This window comes from Hemitrygon akajei, unplaced genomic scaffold, assembly GCF_048418815.1.
Source record: "Hemitrygon akajei unplaced genomic scaffold, sHemAka1.3 Scf000051, whole genome shotgun sequence".
NCBI classification, from domain to species: Eukaryota; Metazoa; Chordata; class Chondrichthyes; order Myliobatiformes; family Dasyatidae; genus Hemitrygon; species Hemitrygon akajei.
In genome coordinates, this window is record NW_027331937.1 from 5,973,934 (window position 1) to 5,999,969 (window position 26,036).

General features: G+C 45.9%; 1 protein-coding gene across 1 annotated transcript; it reads left to right on the top strand.

Moving 5' to 3' along the window:
* The first annotated feature begins 17,678 nt into the window (after positions 1–17,678).
* Positions 17,679–24,487, top strand: LOC140721177 (endogenous retrovirus group 3 member 1 Env polyprotein-like). The gene is made up of 2 exons (XM_073036042.1): positions 17,679–18,430; positions 22,040–24,487. The coding sequence occupies exon 2, from the start codon at positions 22,332–22,334 to the stop codon at positions 24,000–24,002; it is 1,671 nt and encodes a 556-aa protein (XP_072892143.1). The 5' UTR covers positions 17,679–18,430; positions 22,040–22,331; the 3' UTR covers positions 24,003–24,487.
* Positions 24,488–26,036: the final 1,549 nt, after the last annotated feature.

The following is a 26,036-nucleotide window of genomic DNA, read 5'->3' on the forward strand; positions in this document are numbered from 1 at the left end:
TAATGAACCACTGAAGTACGAATGACCATATTTTAATCGCTGCATACCCACCATTTCCTCATAGCCCTCGATACTTCTACTATGCAGAAACTCTGCCAGCCAGTCTTAAATATCTATTTTTTTTTATTATTCTGGTAGCCTCCACTGCTTCTTTAAGCAGATAATTCAACAAATACACCACCCAAGAAAGAAGAAGTTCTTCCTCATCACGGTCCTCAATTGACTCCCCAGAAACCTCAGGCTATGCCCCGTAGTTCTAGTCTCACCTGCCAGTGGAAACCATTGTCCTGCCACTATCTAATGGTTTCCTGTCATCCTTCTGAGTTCCAGCGAGCACGATCCCAGACGACTCAATTGCCCCTCATAGTCGAACCACCTCGTCTCTGGAATTAGCTGGTGAACCGCCTACACAGACAGTTTTTCTATCCTCAAGTCGGGAGACCAGAACTGCACAGTACTCCGGATGCCGCATCACCAGTACCTTGTGCAGAAGCAGCATGACCACCCCGCTCTGAAATTCAATCCCTCTGGCAACAAAGGCGAAAATCCCATTTGCCTTCCTGATAGGCTGCTGCACCTGCAAACCAACCTTTTGTGATTCAGGAATAAGCACTCCAAAGTCCCTCCGCACAGCAGCATACTGCAAACGTTTATCACTTAAATAATATTCTGTTCTTCTATTTGCCCTTCCCAAGTGGATGACCACGCATTTACCGACTTTGCACTCCATCTGCCAGATGCTTGTACATTCGCTGAACTTGTTAATATCCATCTGTATGCTGCCAGTTTGCTCTGCACTCTGTGTCGGCGGCAGATCATCGCAGGGTAGATGCACACGTGGTCTCATGCTTTTAAACTGGTGAGACGTTGGAGCTAATTATTTATTTATTTACTTCCCACAATGCCCTATTTTCCCATCATATTTGACCTACCAAAATAGACCTCATCACACCTATCAGTGTTGAACTTAATCTGCCTCTTCATAGCGCAGTTTTGCGTCCTATCAATGTCCATCTGTAACATCTGAAAGTTCTCCACACTAGCCACAATACATCCAATCGGATTTTCATTACCTAATTTACTAAGCCATCGCTCCACCTTCTCATCCAGGTCATTTATAAAAATCACGAAGTGTAGGGGTGCCAGAACAGATCCATAAGGCAAACCACTGGTCAACGACCTCAATGCAGAATGTACCGTCCAGAACAACCCTTTGCATTCTGTGGGCAAGCCATTTCTGTAAACCATAAAACAAAGTTCCCTTGGATCACTTGCCTGCTTACTTTCACAGTAAGCCTAGAATGGGGAACCTTATCAGACACAATCAGCCGATGTTTGCTGTAGCGATCCCGGTTGGAAGGACCTACCGTGCAATCAGCGAGTCTTTAGAGGACAGATAAGAAAGAGAAGCTGACTTAATTTTTTCAACGTAAGTCATGAGGAAGAGACGATACACTTACCAGGAAGAGCTACAATGGCGAGTGCAGGGTAGTAAACCAGTTTGAATGAGATAAGCACAAGAGTGATTCGTGAGTCCAACGTCAGCCATTCGTAATTTTCAAAAAGATACTGAATAAACCCGAAAATATTCTTCGCGATTCCCGTAGCGTTGTGCGATGTCATTCGAAGATTATGATCCATCGCTGGGATAGTCCAGATTTTCCTGTTCCCGATCAAACCTCGTCTTCTCTCTGTCTGCAACCGCTGGTCTCTGATAGCGCAGACTGGCGGCTCTCACTGAAACCGTCGTCGTGAGGGATTTTGTACATATTAATAGACCAGGCAACCAGCAGCCACACCTCCGCGGTGACGTCGACAATCCCCACGGACACTCCCTTAATTAAACTCCACAGAGTTGCAGGTGCAGTTAACCCTTTATTTGCAGACCGTCAGTGAAGCAATACAAATGCAGATTGGAAGTGTATTTATTAATCCAACCGGACGGCTGTCGACGGATGCGTGCCGTGTCTGTAAATTGACAGAAAATTTAGAAACCTATTGCGATACATCCAGACACTGATATACAAATAGACTGCAATGGAAGGTACACGCAGCAAATAATAAAAATAAACAAACAATAATGATGATAGAAAGAGATAAAAAAACAATATGCGTAGTTTGAAAATGATATCGAGTTAAATCATTCCAAAATAATGATTTTCAGAAAAAAAAGAGTTTTGACCAGCTGCCTGTCGGGTGTTCGGCTGATTTGGGAATCTGACTGATTCAGTCAGCACGGGAAAAAAGGCGACAACGAGTCCGTACAGTGAAAACAAGCTTTGTCCAGCGTCGTAGCAACGTTTGTCGTTGATCTGAAAGAGGGTGGCAGGGGCAAATTCAGCAGCCATCGTCTGAATGGACCGTCAAGCAGGTGATCTTCAGGCTTCTGCTCGCCGATGCGTCAGCTCAGGGAAACTTCAGTCAAAGTAGGCAAATAAAAGAAAAGCCCAAGGATAAGACTTTTTTTCTTCACTTCTTTATATCTGATCCGATAGGATAACAGAGACTGCAGACAGGATTAGTTAATCCTCCTCTTGCGGAATGTAGGAAGGCATAGAGAACTCCGGTAACCCTGACGAGGAGCTGGAACTGGACGAGCTCCAAATCATTCGAGAGACTGAAGTTGTGATGTACGACAAATAGAGAGGCAGTTACACCCAAAATTTTTAAAGAAAACGATAGCTTCGATGTGGAGAGAATGTTTCCTCTGGCTGAGGTATCCATCACTGGAGGACACAATCTCACAAAGGAGGAGCGACCCTTCAGAACAGCTCAAGGCGTGGGAAGATATTCAAGGCGGAACTCAACAAGTTTCTTGTAGATGCAGTCAATAATGAGGAGGGCTATACCCGTCATGGACTGTGATGAATTCTGTAAATGTACTCCATCTTCCCATTCCCATTCTGAGAGTTTATTCCTGAACTACTTATTATCTTTACAGATCGAGCGCTGCCCCAACAAAAAATCCGAGAACACGATTTAACCCTAAATTAATCAGGGAACAATTTACAAAAAAAAAACAAAACAATTAACCTACCGCACAGTTCTTTGGACTGTGGAAGGACACATGGGCAAAACGAGCACATTGAGCGAGTCAGACGTAGAGAGTGTACTGACTGAGGACTCCGGAAGTGATGTCAGAACTCAGATGCTACCGTTAGTATAAGTGCCCGACCACTGTCTCTGCTGCTGGAATGATATTTTATTTTTATGGGAACAGGTTATATCCTGTCTGGGGAATACCTGCACGAGCTGGAGGAACTCAGCAGGTCGGCAGCGTCCGTGGAAACGAGCAGTCAACGTTTCGGACCGAGAACATTCGTCAGGACTGGAGAGGGAGGGGGCAGGGGTCTCCTTAAAGACGGAAGAGGGAGGGTGAGAAGGAGAAGGCAGCTAGGTGCCAGGTGATAAAGCAGCAAGAGGAAGGTCAAGGGGTGGGCGAGGGGAAGCAGGGAGGGGATAAGTAGGAAAGATGAAGAAGGAAGTTAAGGGGAAAACACTATGCAGAGTAGAAGAAGGAGGAATCATGAAGAGAGGTGAAAGGCAGCTGCAGGAGGAGTCAGAGTGAAACTGGGATGGCGGATGCGAGGATGAGGGAATCACTGAAAGATGGAGAATTCAGTGTTCATGTCAAGGTGCTGGAGACTATCCAGAAGGTATATGATGTGTTCCTCCTCCAACCTGGGTTTGGCTTCATCATGGCTGTAGAGAAGGTCATGTATGGACACACCCGAATGGCTGTTTGTATTCTTATTCTGCCGAGGTAGTTTCCTACCTAAGGGAATGAACATCGATTTCTGTAGCACCAGCTTAATTGTCCCCGCCCACGACTTTCTTTTGATCTATCCGCTTTTCTGGTTCCTCGCCCGTCTCTTCTGTTCAGCTCACATACTCACCTTCTCCACCTGGTGAACATCCTTCTTTGCTTTTGTCCACTGTCTAGTGTCCTCAGGTTCCCTCTCCCACGTTCCCTTACCTCTTCCACCTATCACCGCACAGCGTCCTACGTAACCCCGCTCGTCTCTTTAGTGCTGATCACTTATTTTCACATTCCCCCTGTTAGTACGTAATCTACCGCATCATATCCTCAGCCGGCACCTTTCCTTTCCAATCCAAAAAAAAAGTGTTTATAAAGTGTGAGTTGTTCGTTCTCTTCGTTGGAACATCCAGTGCCAGGACAGTCCCGACGGCACACAGTCGTGCGGGACCAGTTAACTTAGTAACATAATCGCTGACTAATCTTCCTTGCTTGCATAATAAGCATATTCTTCGATTTTCCTCATAGGCACATGTCTGCCGCAGCTTCTGCTCAAGGTCACACCTCCTTGTGCCTCAGCCACCACACCAGGAAGTGCATCCCGCGCACCCACTATTCTCTGTGTAAAGGTCTTGCTCTTTAGAGTTCATTAGGAATTAATACCCGAAGGTCCTCCGTCGATCTGTGTATGTATCAAATGAAAATGTTTTTTTTTTTGTGTCATCTGCAAGATTATTAGTCAGCTGATTTGTATACATCCGAGTCATTTATATATATCACAATCCCGGGAATAACTCACTGACGAACATAACGATAGACCTTTATTTCTCCGTTGTGATTATATGAGTGAGGTTGATGTTCTGGAGCAGGTTGATATTAATCGGGAGGAAGTTTTGGAGTTGTTAAAATACATTAGGACGGATAAGTCCCTAGGGCTTGACGGAATATTCCCCCAGGCTGCTCCACGAGGCAAGGGAAGAGATTGCTGAGCCTCTGGCTGGGATCTTTATGTCCTCGTTGTCTACCGGAATTGTACCGGAGGATTACAGGCAGGCGAATGTTGTCCCCCTGTACCAAAAATTTAGTAGGAATAGTCCGGGTAGATATAGACCACTGAGCCTTACGTCTGTGCTGGGAAAGCTGTTGGAAAAAATAGTTAGAGATAGAATCTAGGGGCAAATGGAGAATCATGGCCTGATCCGGGACAGTCAGCACGGCCTTGTGAAGGGCAGATCGAGTCTAACAAGCCTGACAGAGTTCCTTGAGGAGATGACCAGGTATATAGATGAGGGTAGTGCAGAGGATGTGATCTACATGGATTTGATTAAGGCATTAGACAGGGTTCCACACAATAGGATTATTCAGAATGTCAGAAGGTATGGGATCCATGGAAATTTGACCAGGTGGATTCAGAATTGGCTTGACTGCAGAAATCAGAGTCATGCTGGAGGGAATACATTCGGATTTGAGGGTGATGACCAGTGGTGACCTCAAGGGACTTTTCTGGACCTCTACTTTTCGTTATAATTATTAATGACCTGGACGTGGGTGTAGAAGGGAGGCTTGGCAAGTTTGCAGACAACACAAAGGTTGGTGGTGTTCTGTATAGTGCAGAGAATTGTCCAAGATTACAGAAAGATGGAGGTGGTACAATTTCGAAGGATAAACTCCAAGGCAGAGGACAAAATAAATGACAGGATGCTTGGTAGTGGGGAGGAGCAGAGTGATCTGGGGGCATATATCCACTGATCCCTGAAAGTTGCCACACAAGTAGTTAGGATAGTTAAGAAAGCTTATGGAGTGTTAGCTTTCATAAGTCGAGGGAGAGAGTTTAAGTGTCGCGAGGTAATGATGCAGCTCTATAAAACACTAGTTAGGCCACACTTGGAGTACTGTGTCCAGTTCTGGTTGCCTCACTATAGGAAGGATGTGAAAGCATTGGAAAGGGTCCAGAGAAAATTTACCAGAATTCTGCCGGGTTTAGAGAGTATGGATTATGATCAGAGATTGGGGAAGCCAGGTCTTTACCCATTGAAGAGGAGGATTAGAGGAGACATGATAGTTATACACGATATTAACAGGAATAGATAGAGTGGACAGCCAGCGCCTTTTCCTCAGGGCACCACTGCTCAGTACAAGAGGACACGGTTCAATGTAATGGTGAGAAGTTCAAGGGGGACATTAGATGAAGGTTTTTCACTCAGAGAGTGGTTGGTGCGTGGAGTACACAGCCTTAGTCAGTGGTGGAGGCAGACACACTGGTGAAATTTAAGAGACTACTAGACAGGTATATGGAGAAATTTTATTTGGGGGATTATATGGGAAGCAGTGTTCGGTAAAACATTTTGGGCTGAAGGGCCAATAATGTGCTGTACTTTCCTACAAGAGTCAACTTTTTATTTATTTTTGCAAAGAGTAACAAACAGCAGAGGGGTCATTTTCATAGCGTTACCTGTCGACGAGATATTCCCGTATTTCTCTTTCGTTTCCAAGCAAAGTGGACTGACCTGTCGTATTACTTCAATACTGTTATTATTTCACTGACCACATTTTCAACCCATCTGCACTTTTACCAAGCTCCTTCAACATCCACCACTCCATCACGTTTTCTGTCGCCCACAAACATATTTATGCGTCATCCAGATTTTTATCCGAGTTAAAAGCCAGAACGTCTCCAACACTTGTCACATGCAGAATGTCTGCGCTGAACCACGACCATCTGTCCTCTATGTTCAGGACAAATTTTAATCCATGCTATCCTATGCAACTCGACTTTATGAATCAGCCTACCGGAAAAGGTCCGTCTGGAACGTCTTGCCTGTAGTCGTTTCGGAACGGTCGGGCATTGGCTGGCACAAAGCTTCACCGTCCCAGCGACATTTCAATTTACAATGAACAGTTAACCTACCAGACGGGATTGGATATTTTGCGGCGGGATGGGAGAAACGTCACCGAGGATTAATACGGTCCTGACAACGCCGAGTGAAGTTTGCTATGAGACTGAAGGGAGCTGTCAACGTCCCCTTCAGCTGCACTCTGAACCTGGCCTGGACCACGGCGTAAAGGGCCGTGTTGGTGCAGCAGCTCAGCAGTTGCAGCATGTAGCCCAGCTCCCGCAGAGAATCCGGGGGTATCGAGTAAATGTAAAAATAGAGACAATCCCATACGGAATACACCGTCAGCAGCGCCCACAGCAGGATGAAATTCCCCGACATCACCAGCAGTAACAGGAGGGATTGCCTGCGGTTCCTTATCTCCGGATCGGCGGGCGTCTCCCCATTGCGTGAACGACGGAGTCTCCTCCGGGCTCGGCTGGCCACGAAGACGTGCCCGATGGTTAAACTGTTGAGTAGCAGAATCAGGATAAAGGGAGATATTGGGGTGAGTAGGAAATGAATCAGCAGAAATGCTGACTCCGGAGATTTCGAAAAACGAAAAGAAGGCACACAGACCACGGACAAATTTAACATCGAATACGACCCACCGAGCAAAAAGTACCAGAATATGTTCTTTACGCAGCTCAGCAGAGTCACTGTCCCCAGAACCAGAGCCGCCGCTCTCCCGGTTCAGTATTTTCGTTTCAGCTTCTGGAAACGAATGACGACAAATCGATCAAAGGTGAAAGTGACGGTGAACCAGACAGAACAGTCCGTGGCGGCGTAGAACACGACGGCGTGGATATTACACAGAGAAACGCGGCCTGACCCGAATAAATGCCCCTGTATCATGTAAGTCACCGGGATCTTGCTCAATATGAGATCGCAGAAAACGACGAGCTGATCCGCTGCTACCATGGCAACCAGGCACCTTGTGACGCCTTTGGAGAGACCGCACTTTCCCCGCGACAGGATGACGATTGTCACCACGTTCACTGTGCGGAAGGAAATATAGAACATTAAAGCACTTTTGCATGGAAATATTCACTGAAAACAGTTATCTTAATCGATAGCACTTCCGGGAGCAGAGCGGAAAATGAAATTAATAGAACTACTAAGGAGATTATCCGAAGCGATTCGTAAATTGGTAGTGATTATAATATACCTGCTGATGTTCAGAAGACTGAGGAGAATCTCACTGAAATCTATCAAATATTGAAAGACCAAGATATCCTGGACGTGGAGAGATAGCTTCGACAGTGGGGCGAGTCTGCGCCTGAAGACGAGACTTTGAAATAGAAAGATGTCCCTTTGGAACAGAGATGAGTAGAAATTTCTCCAGACGGAGACAAGTGAATGTGCGAAATTCATCGACACAGACGGCTATACGAGGGGGGTGGGGGGGGGGGTTGTTGAAACTGACAACTCATCAGGTACGATGGAATGGCGGAGAAGGCTCGGTGCGCGAAGGGACCAATTCAGCTCCCGAGCCCTATGGCCCAGTGATATCAACTGTTTGGCACCAGAAGAAGGATTTGCAAACGGGAAGTGTTAAGAGAACAAATGAATTAACAAACAAACAAACAAACAAACAAACGCATAAATAAATAAATACATACATACATACATACAGACATAAACTAATAACATATAAAGTATCACGGTGACAGAATTTCAACTCTCCTCAACTGCAAACACGAGAGAAGATAAGAACATTAATAATAGCAGCAGGAATAGTCCATCTGTTCGGGCTGGCATGCTCCGGCAATGAGGACGATCATGGCTGACCTCACCATGGACTCATCGCCGCCTACCTACCTTTTCCACATAGCCCTTAATTCTTCTACTAAGCAACAACTATGACAGTCAGTTATTGATGTAGCTTCACTGCTTCATTGAGTAGAGAATTCCACAAATTCACGACCCACTGAGAGGTGAAGTCCTCCGCATCACGGTCCTAGCTTCACTACCCAGAATCCTCAGGCTATGTCCCATAGTTCTAGTCTCACCTGCCAATTGACAGAACTTTCCTGTCACTATCTTATCCATCCATATCATGATTTTATATCTTGCTCGAATTTTACCTCTCATTCTTCTGAGTTCCAGCGATACGATCCCAGTCGACTCAATTTCTAGGCATGGTCGAAACACCTCATCTCTGGAATTAACTGGGGAAAAGTCTGCAAATCCAATTTATCAATCCTCAAGTCGGGTGACCAGAACTGCGCAGTACTCCGGATGCCGCCTCACCAGTACCTTGTGCAGTTGCAGCATGACTTCCCCGCTCTGAAATTCAATCCCTCTGGCAACAAAGGCGAGCATCCCATTTGCTGCACCTGCAAACCAACCTTTTAAAATTCAAGCACAAGCACTCCAATGTCGCTCCGCACAGCAGCATACTGCACTCGTTTAGCACTTAAATAATACTCTGTTCTTCCATTTTCTCTTCCCATGTGGATGACCTCGCATTTACCAACTTTGCACTCCATCTGTCTGACGCTGGTATATTCGGTGAGCATATTAATATCCCGCTGCGTGCTGTCAGATTCCTCGGCACTCCGTGTCGGATAGATCATGGCAGTGATGATGCCCACGTGACCTCATGCTTTCTAACTGGGTAAACGGTGGAGCTACTGATTTGTTTATTTAATTTGGTTAATACTCTATTCTGCCGTCATGTTCGACCTACCGGAATGAAGGACATCACTCTCATCTGTGTTGAGCATCATCTGCCTCTTCACAGCGCAGTTTTGCATCCTATCAATCTCCCTCTGTAACCTCTGACAGCCTTCCACACCATCCACAACACCTCCAACCTATATTTCCATCACCATATTTACCAATCCATCCCTCCACATTCTCATCCAGGTCATTGATGTATCGTGTCAGCGATAGATCATGGCACGTGACCTCATGATTTTTTTTTAACTGGTGAGAATTTGGATGCAGTTATTTATGCATTTAATTCCGTTAATACTATGCTCTGATATAATATCTGACCTACCACAATGAACGACCTGAAACCCATCTGTGTTGAATTCCATCTGCTACTTCTTAGCGCAGTTCTGTTCCCTGTCAATATCCCGCTGTCACCTCTAACAACACTATCCACAAAACCCCCACCGTTTCTATAACCAGCAAATTTATTAACCCATCGCTCCACTTCCTCACCCAGGTCATTTGTAAAAATACCGAAGAGTAGGGGTACCAGAACAGATCCCTGAGGCACACCACTGCTCAACGACCTCAAAGCAGAATATGACCGTCTACAACAACACTTTGCCTTCTGTGGGCAATCCATTTCTGGTTCCACAAAACAATGTCTCCTTCGATCTAATGCCTCCTTACTTTCACTTCAAGCCTTGCATGTGGTACGTTATCAAATACCCTCAGCTGATGTTTGCTGAAGGAATAACTTTTGGAAAGACCTGCCTTGCAATTAGCGCGTCATTGGAAGACAGGGATAAAAGAGAAGCTGATTTACACTTTTCAACGTTATCATGAAGAAGAGACAAGACGCTTACCTGGAAGAGCTACAATGGCGAGTACAGGGTAGTAAACCACTTGGAACGTCAGAAGCGCCACAGTGATGCGAGAGTCCAACGGCAGCCATTCGTAATATTCAACAAGGTACTGATATGCCCAGAAAACATTCTTCGCAATTCCCGTAGCATTGCGCGATGCATTTCGCACATTATGATCCATTGCTGGGATTGTCCAGATTCCTGTTCGCGATCCAGCCTCTGTCTTCTCTCTCTCTGCGGTCGCTGGTTTCTGATGGCGGAGACTGGAGCTCTCACTGAAACCGTCGATGTGAGGGATACCGTACATATAAGTAGAGCAGCAGCCACACACCGCGGTGACGTCGACAATCCCCATGGAGATACACTTAATTAGGTTCTACAGAATTACATTTGCAATTATCTCTTTGCTTTCAGACCGGCAGAGCAGCGATACAAATGCAGATTGGAAGTGTATCTAAATATTGCAGCAGTCGGCTCCCCACAGATGGGTGTCGTGTCTGTAAGTGGACACAAAATTGAGAAAGCTGTTGACAAAAAGCTGGAAACTGATAGACAACCAGTCTGGAAACGTAGGTACGCGCAGCAAATAAAACAATATAATAAAACAAACAATACCGATTTTATACACAGATTAAAAATAATTATTGCAGAGATATTTCTTTAAAAATATATAGTTGCATAGAGTGGCATGCAAAGTGTCGGGCACCACTTGTTCTGTTACTGTGAATAGCTAAGCGAGTAAAAGATGATCTGATTTCCAAAGGGCATACAGATAAAGATGAGACATTTATTTAATATTTTAAACAAGATTACTTTTATTTATTTCCATCTTTTACAGTTTCAAAATAACAAAAAATGGAAAGGGCCCGAAGCAAAACTTTGGGCACCCTGCATGGTCAGTGCTTAATAATACACCCTTTGGCAAGTATCACAGCTTGGAAACGCTTTCTGTAACCAGCTAATTGTCCTTCAATTCAGTTTGGGGAATTTTCGCCTGTTCTTCTTTGTAAAAGGCTTCTAGTTCTGTGAGGTTCTTGGGCCGTCTTGCATGCTCTGCTCTTTCGAGGTCTATCCGCTGATTTTCAATTATGTTTACATAGAACATAGAATAGTATAGCGCAGTAAGGCCATTCGGCCCACAATGTTGTACCGACCCTTAAACCCTGCTCCCCATATAAACACCCCCCACCCCGCAGTAAACCCAACCTTCCATACAACTCCTCCATATAACTCTCTAGTAGTCTCTTAAATTTCACTAGTGTATCTCCCCCCACAACTGACTCGGGCAGTGCATTCCACGCACCAACCACTCTCTGATTAAAAAAAATCCTTCCTCCATATCCCCCTTTAACTTCCCACTGTTATGCTACGGCAACAATGAATATAGAATCGAGACAGTTTTTTTAAAAACATTTTTTTTATTAAATACTGCTCAATAATAAAGAAAAGTAAACAAACGAGTAACATAACTGGAAGCTGCCAGCGATACGGCTCCTCGAACAGATCTTAAAGAAAGAAATGCAAAACTCATAATGTTAAAGTCCAAGTAATTCAGACAGTCATTTAGGAGAGACATCCCTAAAGTACCGACTTCCTCGACGGCGTGAGGTTACTGCTGATCCCAGTCGATATATGCTTTGCCCGAAGGATTTACGACGAACGAGATAAAACGGCTTAAAGGAACTGACATTTCCCTGGCGGTTAACACACTGCGCCCAATCCGTTCTGCTTTTCCAATGCAGGGGTTATCTCGGACGCAGGTTACTACTGCCTGAACGAGGATTCAGAAAGATCGATCTGTATTAACACCGAAGACACCAACTTTGCTCTATCCTTCCGGTGTCCCGTACTTTGATAAATTCTTCACTCTCCGACTGGACTAAAACTGGCAGCGTTGTGACGAAACTGCCCGCAATCACCTTCGAGACTTAAGATAGAAATTAAAACACCACATTAAAACAAAACTGCATCATGAGACGAATTCGTAGCATAACCGAGCAACTGACGAATTGTACAACTAACTGTTCTGCGTCACAGCCAGGCTTTCCCGTTTTATACTTGATGGAACAGGCCATCGCATGACCTCTAGCGGGAAAATTACATCATGTGACCTCAGACCAGCGGGGAATTACATCACTCTACCATCACAAGACCATTATATCTTGTTCATCAGATACTCAATTACATCATGGTCATACGACCTTCACAAGACACCCACGGGGTATTGCCTTCATCAATCAATCGATCAATCATCAATCGTGGGGTTGCGTTTGAGACTGGAGAGGTAATGTTACAGCTATATTGGTCCCTCGTGAGACACCACGGTGTACTGTTCTCTCTTCTGGTCCCTTCACTACAGGAAAGATGTGGAAACTACAGAAAGGGTGCAAAGGAAATTTGGAAGTGTGTTTCCTGGATTGGGGAGAATGCCTTTTCTCCTTGGAGCGTAGGAGATTGACTCGCGAATTTATAGAGCAATGTTAGATGATGAGAGGCATTTATCGTATTGGTAGTCAAAGGCTTTGTGCCGGGATTGAAATGGCTATCACGAGAGGGAATAGTTTTAAGCTGCTGGGAAGAGCTACAGAGCAGATGCCAGGTTACATTTTTCACGCAGAGATTGTGAGTGAGTGGAACAGGCAGCCGGTGACGGTGCGGAAGGCGGATACGATACGGTCATTCAAGAGTCTCCTGGATAGACACGTGGAGCTTTAAAAAAAAAACAGAGAGCTATCGGTAACATTAGGTAATTTATAAAGTAAGTAGATGTTCGACACAGAATCGTGGTCGAAGGGTCCTGTGTTGTGTTGTATATCTTCTATGTTTCCATTATGGATAACTAATCTTTTCTGCTTGCAAAATGAGCATATCCTTCCATTTTCATCATAGGCACATAGGTCCTTCTCAAAAGTCTAACGTCCATTCCAATCCCAATGGCTGGAGCAATGCTTCACGGTCCGAGCTACATTGCGAATGGGACAATTTACAATGATAAATTAATCTATCTATACGTAGGTGTTTGGTCTATGAAAGGTATCAGGCGTACGGCGCGGGCACCCAGGCGTTAACGCTTTACATAGCCACAGAGGAGGCTCCTTAAGAAGATAAAGATCTACAACGTTACAGGAAAGATGCTGGCATGCATAGAGGATTGGCTGACAGGGAAGAGGCAACGACTGCGACGCAGGGGGACATTGTGGTTGGCTGCCTGTGACGAGATGTGTTCCTCAGGGTTACTATTGGGATATCTACATTTTCACCTTGTTTGTCCGTGATTCCGATAATGGAATTAATGGCTTTGTGGAAAAGATTGCCTGAAGATACGAAGTTAGGTGCGAGTTCGGTAGGTAGTACTGAGGATGCAATGAGATTGCAGCGAAACTTTGACAAATTGGAAGAATGGTGGGAAAGTGGCAGATGGAATACAGTGTTGCAAAATATATGATAAAGCATTCTGGTAAAAGGAACAATAAGGCAGACTATTATCTAAATGGAGAGAAGGTTCAAACATCAGAGGTGGAGATGGACTTGGATTCCTCATGCAAGACTCCCAGAAGGTTAATCTGCAGATTACACCTGTGGTAAAGAAGGCAAATGTAATGTTGTCATTGATTTCAAGTGAATAGAATATAATAGCAAGGAGTTAAGGTGGATGGTTTGCAAGACTCAAGTCATGCCGTGTTTGAGAATCTTGTCAGCAGTTTTGAGCCCCATATGTCTGATAGGATTTGTTGTCATTGGAGAGAGACCAGAGGAGGTCCAGGACGATGATTCTGGGAATGAAGGTGTTAACATGAGTAGCGTTTGACAGCTTTGAGCCTGTAGTCGCTGGATTTTAGAAGACTGCGGGAGGAGCTCGTTGATACCCACCGAATGTTGTAAGGACCTAATAGTGTCGATGTCGAGAGAATGTTCCCACTGTTGGAGGTACCCATCACTGGGGGACACAACCTCACAAAGGAGGAGCGACCTTTCAGAACAGACTGCTGTGTAGTCCAAGCCCTGGAAGATATTCAAGGCGGAAATTAACAAGTTCCTTGTAGATGCAGTCAGTAATGAGGATGGTTTTACTCGTCATGGACTGGGATGAATTCATTTTATATCAAAAATAAATCCTAACAGCCAGTACAGAAATCTATCCCCTCGTTGTACTGGTACTGGTTGTATAACGATGACCACAGTACGGCCTCCGATGCTGCTCCAGCATCAGAAATTACTCCCCAATGATACACTACACTAGACAATCTGAAACAACACACTACTCTAGACTACCTGAAACAACACGAAACTACACCAGACTACCCGAAATGACACAAACTACACTAGACTACCCGAAACAACACAAAACTACACTAGACTACCTGAAACAACACAAAACTACACTGGACTACCTGAAACAGCACAAAACTACACTAGACTACCTGAAACAACACAAAACTACACGGGACTACCTGAAACGACACAAAACTACACTGGACTACCTGAAACGACACAAAACTACACCAGACTGCCTGAAACGACACAAAACTACACCAGACTACCCGAAATGCCACAAACTACACTAGACTACCTGAAACAACACAAAACCACACCAGACTACCTGAAATGACACAAAACTACACCAGACTACGTGAAACAACACAAAACTGCACCAGACTACGTGAACAACACAAACCTACACTATACTACCTTAAACAACACAAAACTACACTAGACTATGTGAAACAACACAAAACTACATTAGACTTCAGGCCTACACGGGGCTACATAAAGTGCACAAAACAGTGCAAGGCCGTACAATAATTAATAAGCAAGACAATAGGCACAGTAGAGGACAAAGTACAATATAATAATAATATATTATGTAAATGGAAATGTAAGCAATGTAAACAATTTTTCAGAAAGAATTGAGAAAGAAATGACCAAAAATTGCAAAGGGAGTGGAGTGGTGTTCAGATGATTGTGCGTTTGTGTGTGTGTGTATGTGTGTGTAATCTCAATAAAACATGGACCTTCGCAGCCTTTTCCTCACCAGCCACATTTCCCACATACTCAATATACTTAATCTGATTGGACAGGTTGGACCTCGGCTGCACAAAGGGTGCAAAATTAATTTTATTTCCCAGAGGGCATTTCGATGGCAATTGCTGCTCCAGATGGAGGAAAGACGATTTGACGAGTGGTTTTACGAGTCCGATTTACTGAATTACTCTAGAGGTGACAGGGAGATTCCAAAGAACTTCGTATCAAGTGAAGATTTGCAGTCTGTCCACGGTAAGCATTCTTCCCAAAACATTCAATGGCTACGGTTGTTGGAACTAAAAGCTCTCGCCAAAGGAAAGAATCGGAGTACATCGGGCGTTACGGAGGAGACTTCCCAGCAGCACAGAATACCGGCAGGTCACAACGGTCGCAGTGCGATGGTAATGTCAGAGCTTCGCATGCGTACAGAGAGAGTATAGAGAAGATTTACCAGAATGTTACCTGGGTTTCAGCACCTAAGTTACAGGGACATGTTGAAAAAGTTAGGTCTTTATTCTTTGGAGCGTAGAAGGTTGAGGGGGGACGATAGAGGTATTTACAATTATGAGTGGGATAGATAGAGTGACGTGGATAGGCTTTTTTCGAGTGAGAGTAGGGGAGATTCAAAGAAGACGACATGATTTGATAGTTAGGGTGCAAAAATTTAAGGGTAACACGAGGGGGAATTTCTTTACTCAGAGAGTGGTTTCTATGTGGAACGAGCTTCCAGTAGAAGTGGTAGAGGCAATTTCGGTATTGTCATTTAAAGTGAAATTGGATAGGAAATGTGCAGGAAAGGAATGAAGGGTTATGGGCTGGATGCGAACCAGTGGGATTTGGTGAGAGTAGGCGTTCGCACGGACATGAAGGGCCGAGATGGCCTGTTTCCGTGCTGTAGTTGTTATATGTTTATATGGCTTTATAACAGTAGAAGAACGGACTTGGTGGAAATGAAGAAGCGTTAGAGGGAACTCATGAATAACGTGAACTGGAAGGAGGGCAGTGCAGGCAGATTGGGAAGACGTCCCCGGTCGTGGTACGGCATGGAGTGGGCGAGGGCGGCAGATAATCGGGGCCGTCCACAGCCCCAATGGAACCGCACATGCCAGTGAGGAATTGGGATATATCGTTGAGGTATGGGAGAAGTGTCACCGAAATTTAATGCTGTCCTGACAACGCAGTGTGAACTTTGCGATGAGACGGAAGGGCGATTTCACCGTCTCCTTTAGCTGATCCCTGAACCTGGCCTGGACCACGGCGTAAAGAGCCGTGTTGGTGCAGCAGCTCAGCAGTTGCAGCATGTAGCCCAGCTCCCGCAGAGACCTCGGGGGCCGCACGTTAATGTAAATATACAGGCTCTCCCAAACGGAAGACACAGTCAACAGCGCCCACAACACGATGAAATTCCCCGACATCACCAGCAGTAACAGGAGGGATTGCCTGCGGTTCTTCATCTCCGGGTCGGCGGGCGTTTCGCCATCGCGTGAACCACGGAGTCTCTTCCGGGCTCGGCTGGCCATTAAGACGTGCCTGATGGTTAAACTGTTGAGCAGCAGAACGAGGGCAAAAGGGAATATTGGGGTGATGAGGGAATGAATCATTTCATATGTGTTCTCCTGTGATTTGAAAAAACGTTCAGAACGGTAACAGAGCACCGTCGAAAGTATCAACGCATATGTCCCATCGAGATAAAAGTACCAGAAAACGTTCTTTACGCTGCTCAGCACAGTCACTGTCCCCAGAACCAGAGCGGCCGCTCTCCCGGTGCAGTACTTTCGTTTCAACTTCTGTGAACAAATGGCGACAAAACGATCAAAGGTGAAAGCGACGGTGAACCAGACAGAACAGTCCGTGACGCCGTAGGACACGACAGCGTGAATATTACACACGGAAACACGATACCACCAGCGTAAAAACCCTCCTGGCATGGAGCTCCATGGAATCTTGCTCAATACCAGATTGAAGAGAACGACCAGCTGATCCGCTGCTACCATGGCAACCAGGTACATTGTGACGCCTTTGGAGAGACCGCACTTTCCCCGCGACAGGATGACTATTGTCACCACGTTCACTGTGTGCAGGGAGATAAAGACCATTAACACACATTTGGATGGAAATATTCTCTGAAAACAATGACTTTAATCAATAGCGCTTCTGAGTGCAGAGAGGAATAGGAGGTTAATGTATCTACGAAGGAGATTCTCGGAAACCGTTATTGAATCGGCAGTGATTATATTGTAGCTGCTGAAGTTCAGGAGAATGAGGGGAATCTCATTTAAACTATCTAATATTGAAAGTCCGAGATACATGAAGAGGTAGCTTCTGTAGTTGGGGACTCGGCAGCTGAAGACGAGGTTTCACAATAGAAAGACATCCCTTTGGAACACAGATGGGTAGAAATTTCTTCAGACCGGGATAGGTGAATGTGTGGAATTCATCGCCACCGACGGCTCTTGGGGGAGAGGGGGCAGTTTAGTGGAACAATTGGTAGAGGACAGTTGTAAGAAGTGAAAGGGTTAAGGTTAGACTGTGCTAAGATCTAAGCTTACAAAACATATGCTGACACATTGCTAAATAAGGATATAAGATTCTTGCAAAACTGTATAGGTACAATCTGTACCTTGTGGTAATCATGAAGAACTAAAAGGGAGTCATTAAGCTAGGAGCTGAGAGCGGAGGTGGATGAAACAGATGAAGATAAGCTGTACTCTTGTGGCTAACTCCAAGGCCGATAAGTGTTTGAAAACTTGGCAGACATGGCTCTGCGGATGGCTAACTCCAAGGACAGAGGATATGAGAAAATGTGTATGTGACCCCCGAGATGTACAAGCCTGTGGGGAGGGGGAGAGTGGAGCTGACTATGAATAATTGTAGGAATGATACAGCAACTGAGGGACACGTGATAACCTACTTGAAACTGTATAAAAGGAGATGAAATGTAATGCTCTGGGCTCAATACTGCTGGAGCAGTTTTGGGTCCGACTCTGCAGACTCGTGAAAAATAAAGCTTTGCCGCTTTGCAGTTTGCTGAGACTCATGGTGTGAGTTATTTCTGACAGCTGGGGGTCTCGTCCGGGATCCCCACTCCGGTCGTGGAGGGCGAGAGGAAGGACATCGGAGAAGGTGCACCCTGCCGAGTTCGGCAGTCCCTGATTCCTTGCTCGTCGTCTGAAACGGCTTGAGCGAGTGAGATCCGGACAGCGCAAGGCGGCAAAGCAGGGAGGAAAGGAGACGGTTCTACGGCACACCGGGTAAGTGAGACTAGCTAACTGAGATCTAGGTGGGTGTGACCGGGTAAACTAGGTGTGACGACACCTAGAGTAAAAAGAACCGGGCCGGGAAGGGAATAATGGGAGGGGGAAGCTCAAAGGAAGAGGAGCCGGAGAGTTCGGGTTTGTTCCCGAAGGTACCTCCTGATAGCCCCCTCGGTAGAATGTTTGCAGGATGGGGATATGGACGAACAAAGGGAAAGCAGAAAAAGAGAATGGTAGAATATTGCAAATCATGGTCCAAACAGCCAATAAAAGGGTCCTCGGTATGGTGGCCACCATTTGGGTCAGATGAGGATTGGGTTAGACAGGCCTTAAACATGTATGTAAACTCTAAGCCAAATGTAAAAGAAGAAGAAAGTGAATACGCCTCTTGCTGGGTTTCGGGGCCAGGAGACTCAGCCAGAAGTTACAAATTGGAAACAAAGAACAAGGAGAAACCTCCTTGGGAAGTATTGAATCATTTACCTCCGCCTTACGTGCCCCGGCCTGAACAACCGGAGGCGGCTCCCTCTGCCCCCCTCCAACCGGACGATCCGGCACGGGAGGCGGAGGCTGAAAAGGAAAAAGAACGGGAAGAATGGGCGGAAGAAGAAGAAAAACGAAAAGAGGAATACGATGAGTGGTTAGAAAAAGAAAGGAAGAAGTGGGAGGAAGGGAATCCACCACAATCAGGACCCCCCTTTATTATGACGCGCTCCCGGACACGACAACGGGTGAAAAAGGAAGAGGAGCCCAAGTTATGCCCCTTAAGGGAGGTCCCGATGAGTGGACCTGATGGGGGAACGGGGTATGTGAATGTTCCCCTGACCAGCACTGAGGTAAGAACCTTTAAAAAAGAAATGAAGAACCTCCTGGAAGATCCGATGGGACTGGCTGAACAGTTGGATCAGTTCCTCGGGCCTAATATATACACCTGGGATGAAATGTATTCCATCATGGGGACGTTATTCTCAACCCAAGAGAGACAAATGATAAGACAAGCGGCTATAGTTATGTGGGAGAAAGAAAAGACTACTGAAGGGGCACCTAAGTTTCCCCTCACGGAGCCAAACTGGAACAAACAGACTCCTGAAGGACGAGGAAACATGAGGGATATGAGGGAATTCCTGATCAAGGGGATAAGACAAGCGGTCCCCAAGGGTCATAATTTCAATAAGGCATTTGGAAGTCATCAAAACCCCGATGAGACCCCAACTGACTTCCTGGATAGAATTCGGAAAAATATGCAACAATATGCGGGGGTAGACCCGGAGACAGAGGTGGGACAACAGTTAATCAGGGTAGAATTTGTATCAAAAGCTTGGCCAGATATTCGGAAAAAGCTAGAAAAGATAGAGGACTGGAATTCAAAACCCTTGAGCGAATTACTGCGAGAAGCACAGAAGGTGTTTGTAAGAAGAGATGAGGAGAAACAGAAAAAGACCGCTAGGATAATGGTTCAGACAGTACAGCAAGTAACCACAGAAAACAGGGAAAAGAGGGGAACGTGGTCAGACCGAGGCAATGGCCAAGAACCAGGAAGGAAAACGCGAAGGACTCTAAGATGCTTCCACTGTAACGAGGAAGGACATTTTAAACGGGAATGTCCTAAGTATCGGCGAGAGGTCAGGTCATATGCCATGATGGAGGACGAAGACTAGGGGGGTCGGGGGTTCCTACCCTTGGGGAGAAGAAACTATCGACAGGAACCCCTGGTAAATCTGAAATTAGGTCCCCAAGGGTCAGATACAACCTTTATGGTAGATTCGGGTGCTGAAAGATCCAGTGTAATCCAGATACCTCCCGGCGCCCGAACAGGAACAAGAGTAATGAAGGTATCCGGTATCGGAGGAAAAACGATACAAGTGTCCATTGTGGACAATGTGGAAGTCGGATATGAAGATAGGGCAACAAGGCAAGACCTTCTCCTGCTGCCCTCGGCAGGATTCAACCTATTAGGAAGGGACCTGCAAGTGCAACTGGGCATTGGAACAGTGCCGAGCAATGGAGAAATAATAGTAAAATTATTCGCATTAAAAGAAGAGGACGACCAGAAAATAGAGCCCGAGGTGTGGTATAGAGAGGGAAATAGGGGAGGATTGAACATCAGCCCTCTACAGATCACCTTGCTACCGGACGGTCGCCCAGTAAGGAGGAAGCAGTATCCCATTGCGATGGAAGGAAGAAAAGGGCTGCAGCCGGTAATTGAAGGGCTGATCGCAGATGGACTGCTGGAAGAATGTATGTCGCCATATAATACCCCCATCCTCCCGGTGCGAAAGCCGGACGGGACTTATCGGATGGTACAAGACCTGCGGGGTCTAAATGCAGTAGTCCAGACCCGATACCCGGTAGTACCCAACCCGTACACCCTGATGAGTAAAATCTCCCCTGACCATGAATGGTTCAGTGTAATAGATCTAAAAGATGCTTTCTGGAGTTGCCCGCTAGAAGAAAGCAGTCGGGACATGTTTGCGTTTGAATGGGAAAATCCTACAACAGGGCGGAAAAGACAACTCAGATGGACGGTCCTGCCGCAAGGATTCACTGAGTCACCTAACCTATTCGGGCAGGTCTTGGAGCAAGTACTAGCGGAATTCCAATGTGCTCCAGAGAACCAACTGCTACAGTATGTGGATGATTTATTACTATCCGGGCCAACACAGAAAGGGGTGCAGGAAGATACCATCAGATTACTGAACTTCCTAGGGAAAAAGGGGCTACGGGTCTCCAAGAAAAAGTTACCTATGTTTACCCAAATAGAGATTGATAGCATGAACCAACTAGGAGCCCGAAAAGACACTGATGGTAAATGGACGGTCCCGGATGGGAGACAGGTACTAAATAAGGAAGTAACCCGCAACATCCTCCAACAGTTGCACCATCAAACCCACTGGGGAGTACAGGCCATGTGCGACACAATTCTGAGGGACTATGTATGCAAAGGAATATACACACTGGCCCAGCAAGAGATAACTGGATGTCCGACGTGCCAGCGGATAAACAAGAAAGTGATGCGATCCACTCCAAGAGGTGGCCAGCCACTGGCCATGAGACCGTTCCATAGAGTCCAGATCGACTTTACCGAACTACCCTCAGTGCAGAGATGGAAGTACCTGTTAGTAATAGTGGATCATTTTACCCACTGGGTGGAAGCATACCCGACCACAAAGGCCGATGCGCCTACAGTAGCCCGAATACTACTAGAAAACATAATCCCCAGATATGGGATCATGGGGTCCATAGACTCGGACAGAGGGACACACTTTGCCTCCAAGACGCACCAGTTGATTTGTGATGCATTGAGTATCCAATGGAAATACCATACCCCGTGGCATCCCCAGAGTTCGGGACGGGTGGAAAGGATGAACAGTACCTTAAAGGCGCAATTGACCAAATTAATGCTAGAAACCAAGTTACCCTGGACTAAGTGTCTCCCCATCGCCCTGTTAAGAATCCGAACAGCACCCAGGAAGGATATAGGAATCTCCCCCTATGAAATGCTGTTTGGACTCCCGTATTGGAATAAGGTAGAAGGGTACCCCACGCTACAAGGGGGTGATATTTTTATAAGGAACTATTTACTGGCACTATCTCGTTCCTTTGCAGAACTGCGGAAGAAGGGTCTCTTGGCCCAGACTCCGCCGCTCGACTTTGCTTTACATCAGATCGTGCCTGGAGATTGGGTTCTGGTACGGACCTGGAAGCCGGAGAAGTTACAACCACAGTGGGAAGGCCCTTTCCAGGTCCTGTTAACCACCGAGGCGGCCGTACGAACAAAAGAGAAAGGGTGGACCCACGCATCCAGAATAAAGGGACCAGTTAAGCCTGAGGGACACACGGAGTGGACCTGTGTTCCCAGTGAAGAACCGTTGGTGGTGAAACTGAAAAGGCAACAAAAATGAACTCAATGTGGACTGTTACATTATTGACTGTAATATATTTAATTCTGTATGTGGGAAAAATAGAAGGGAAATGTGACAAGTGTAGGAACCGAGTTTTGGAGAAAGGAAAAGAACGACCCGGGGCCCTTGTGTCACATTCACATGTAAATGACCAATGTTATGGAAAAGAAAAAGAGGAATGTGAAGAGGGAGGAATAAAATATACCCTGAGAAAGAACAGGGGATACCCCGGTGGATCAGTGAGAGAAGAAAAAGGAGAAGGGAGAAGTTGGAGTGTACGAGAAAGTACATGCCCTGAGACAGAATGGATATGTGAAAGGAAAGAAAAAGGAAGGGCAGAGTTTGGTGGAGTCAGAGAAGAATGGGGAACCTATGGAAAAACAAGACCGGAAATGAAGGAAAACCTGTTTATAGACTTAGCAACTCGAATAGCTACAAGTTTAAATGTAAGTGACTGTTGGGTTTGTGGGGGACCCCACATGAGCGAGCAATGGCCATGGATAGGTGAGAGTTTGAGTGTGTGGGAGCTATTGGCTCATGATTGGGATAAGAAAAGGACTGGGAGGACGCAAGAATGGAAGTTAACAAACTATCCGGAAGGACAAGTATGTGTAGAAAGAAAAGGGAAGGTGAAAGTAGGAGAAAGCCCATGTCAGAGTATAAAGTTGGCTAAAACAAAAAATAATGCCACTTGGTGGCCCGAGGAGCCGACTTGGTACATAACTAAAGGGGCAAAGGACAATTGTACGGCTATGGGAAACAATTCGGGAATCTGGAATTGCAGTGGGCATAACCCGTACGAAGGAATTCCCAGTGTTTGGAAAGCCTGGCGGAAAGCAAGGAAAGGAGGATTTGTCCCAGAAGGTCTGTTCTGGATTTGTGGGAATCAGGCATACACCAAATTGCCGAAAGGATGGGGAGGAGTTTGTTTCTTAGGCCTTATAAGGCCAGAGTTCTTCCTCCTACCCCAGGATGAAGATAGGGAATTGGGAATCAAGTTATTTGACTCACTGAGAAGGGAGAAGCGGGAGATAAAGGTGGGAGAATGGGGCGACGAGTGGCCTCCAGCACGCATCATTGAATATTACGGACCAGCAACTTGGGCCCAGGATGGGTCATGGGGTTACCGAACCCCGGTATATATGTTAAATCGAATAATACGCCTACAAGCTGTAGTAGAGGTGATCACCAACCAAACCGCATTGGCTCTGGAATTGCTGGCTGAGCAGCAAAGCCAGATGAGAACAGCCATATACCAAAATCGATTAGCATTGGATTACCTATTGGCCTCCGAGGGAGGGGTCTGTGGAAAGTTCAATCTGACAAACTGTTGCCTAAAGATAAATGATAATGGAAAGGCAGTGTTGAAAATATCCGACAAAATTCGGAAGTTGGCCCATGTGCCAGTACAAACTTGGAGATCCTTAGGGAACCTGAGTTGGCTGGATAGTCTGCTGGGAGGAAGCTGGTGGCGAATAGCCCTGTTAATATTTGGCGGAATACTCATAATGATAATCATATTACCATGCTTAATACCCTGCTTGAGAGCATTAATAACGCGAGTAGTAGTACAGGTAATGCAGCCAGGGAACCCAGCTGACCCGGCTAAAATGCTGTTGCAACGAGGCAGAGAACTGGAAGAGTGGAATCCCTGGACAAATCCTTAGCACACTCTAAAAAGAAAAAGGGTGGAATTGTAAGAAGTGAAAGGGTTAAGGTTAGACTGTGCTAAGATCTAAGCTTACAAAACATATGCTGACACATTGCTAAATAAGGATATAAGATTCTTGCAAAACTGTATAGGTACAATCTGTACCTTGTGGTAATCATGAAGAACTAAAAGGGAGTCATTAAGCTAGGAGCTGAGAGCGGAGGTGGATGAAACAGATGAAGATAAGCTGTACTCTTGTGGCTAACTCCAAGGCCGATAAGTGTTTGAAAACTTGGCAGACATGGCTCTGCGGATGGCTAACTCCAAGGACAGAGGATATGAGAAAATGTGTATGTGACCCCCGAGATGTACAAGCCTGTGGGGAGGGGGAGAGTGGAGCTGACTATGAATAATTGTAGGAATGATACAGCAACTGAGGGACACGTGATAACCTACTTGAAACTGTATAAAAGGAGATGAAATGTAATGCTCTGGGCTCAATACTGCTGGAGCAGTTTTGGGTCCGACTCTGCAGACTCGTGAAAAATAAAGCTTTGCCGCTTTGCAGTTTGCTGAGACTCATGGTGTGAGTTATTTCTGACAACAGTGATGCTGTCTTGAATCATCCGGGCGCCGATGGGTACAAGACTGGATGGTTGAGAGCGACAAAGAATCAGGTTCGATGGAAAGGCGGAGAGGGCTGGGTGCTCGACGGGCCGGATTCAGTTCCTGAGCCTGATGGGCCAGTCAGTGATAGTAACAGGTGGCTGGAATGTATTCTGGTCTTCGGCACCAGCAGTGGGATTTGCTCATGGGAAGTGTTGGGAGAATAAAACGAACTAATTAACGTACCATGTATGACGGTGACAGAATTTCAACTCTGCTCAAGAGTAAACACGAGAGAAAATAAGAACATTCGTAACAGGAGCTGGAATAGTCCATCTGTTCGGACTCGTATGCTCCGGCAGTGAAGATGATCATGGCTGATCTGACAATGGACTCATCGCCGCATGCTAACCTTTTCCACATAGCTCTTAATTCCTCTACTATAAAAAAAACAGCTATGGCAGCCAGTCTTAAATATATTCATTGAGGCAGCCGCCATTGCTTCTTTGAGCAGAGAATTCCACAGATTCACGACCCTCTGAGAGCTCTGAGAAAAGAAGTCCTCCTCATCGCAGTCCTAAATTTACTCCGCAGAATCCTTAGGCTGTGACCCGTAATTCTGGTCTCACATACAAGTGGATACAACTTTGCGGCCACAATCCTATCTATCCATTCCATAATTGTATATGTTTATAGAAGATTTCCTCTCATCCTTCTGAGCTCCAGCGAGTACGATCCCAGGCGGCTCAGTTGCCCCTCATATTCGAACCACCTCATCTCTGGAATCAGCTGGTGAACCGCCTGCACAGACAGTTTATCAATCCTGGAGTCGGGAGACCAGAACTGCACAGGACTCCGGATGCCGCCTCACCAGTACTTGTGCAGTTACAGCATGACCTCCCCTCTCTGAAATTCAATCCCTCTGGCAACAAAGGCGAACATCTCGTTTGCCTTCCTGATAGGCTGCAGCACCTGCAAACCAACCTTTTGTGATTCAAGCACAAGCACTCCAAAGTCCCTCCGCACAGCAGCATACTGCAATCGTTTACCACTTAAATAATATTCTGTTCTTCCAGTTGCCCTTCCCCAGTGGATCACCTCGCATTTACCAACTTTGCACTCCATCTGCCAGACCCTGGTACATTCGGTGAGCACATTAATATCCCTCTGCATGCTGTCAGTTTCCTCCGCACTCTTTGTGACGGTGATAGATGATGGAAACTGCCCTCTTGCCTTTTAACTGGTGAGATGGTGGTGGGAGTTATTTATTTGTTTAATTCCGTTAACACCATATTCTGCCATCATATTTGACCAAACAAATTGAACGACCTGATATTCTACTATGTTGAACTTCACCTGCCACATCTTAGCGCAATTTTGCACCAGTTAGAAATCCCGCTCTATCCGCTGACAGCCCTCCGCTCCATCCACAACATCCGCACCC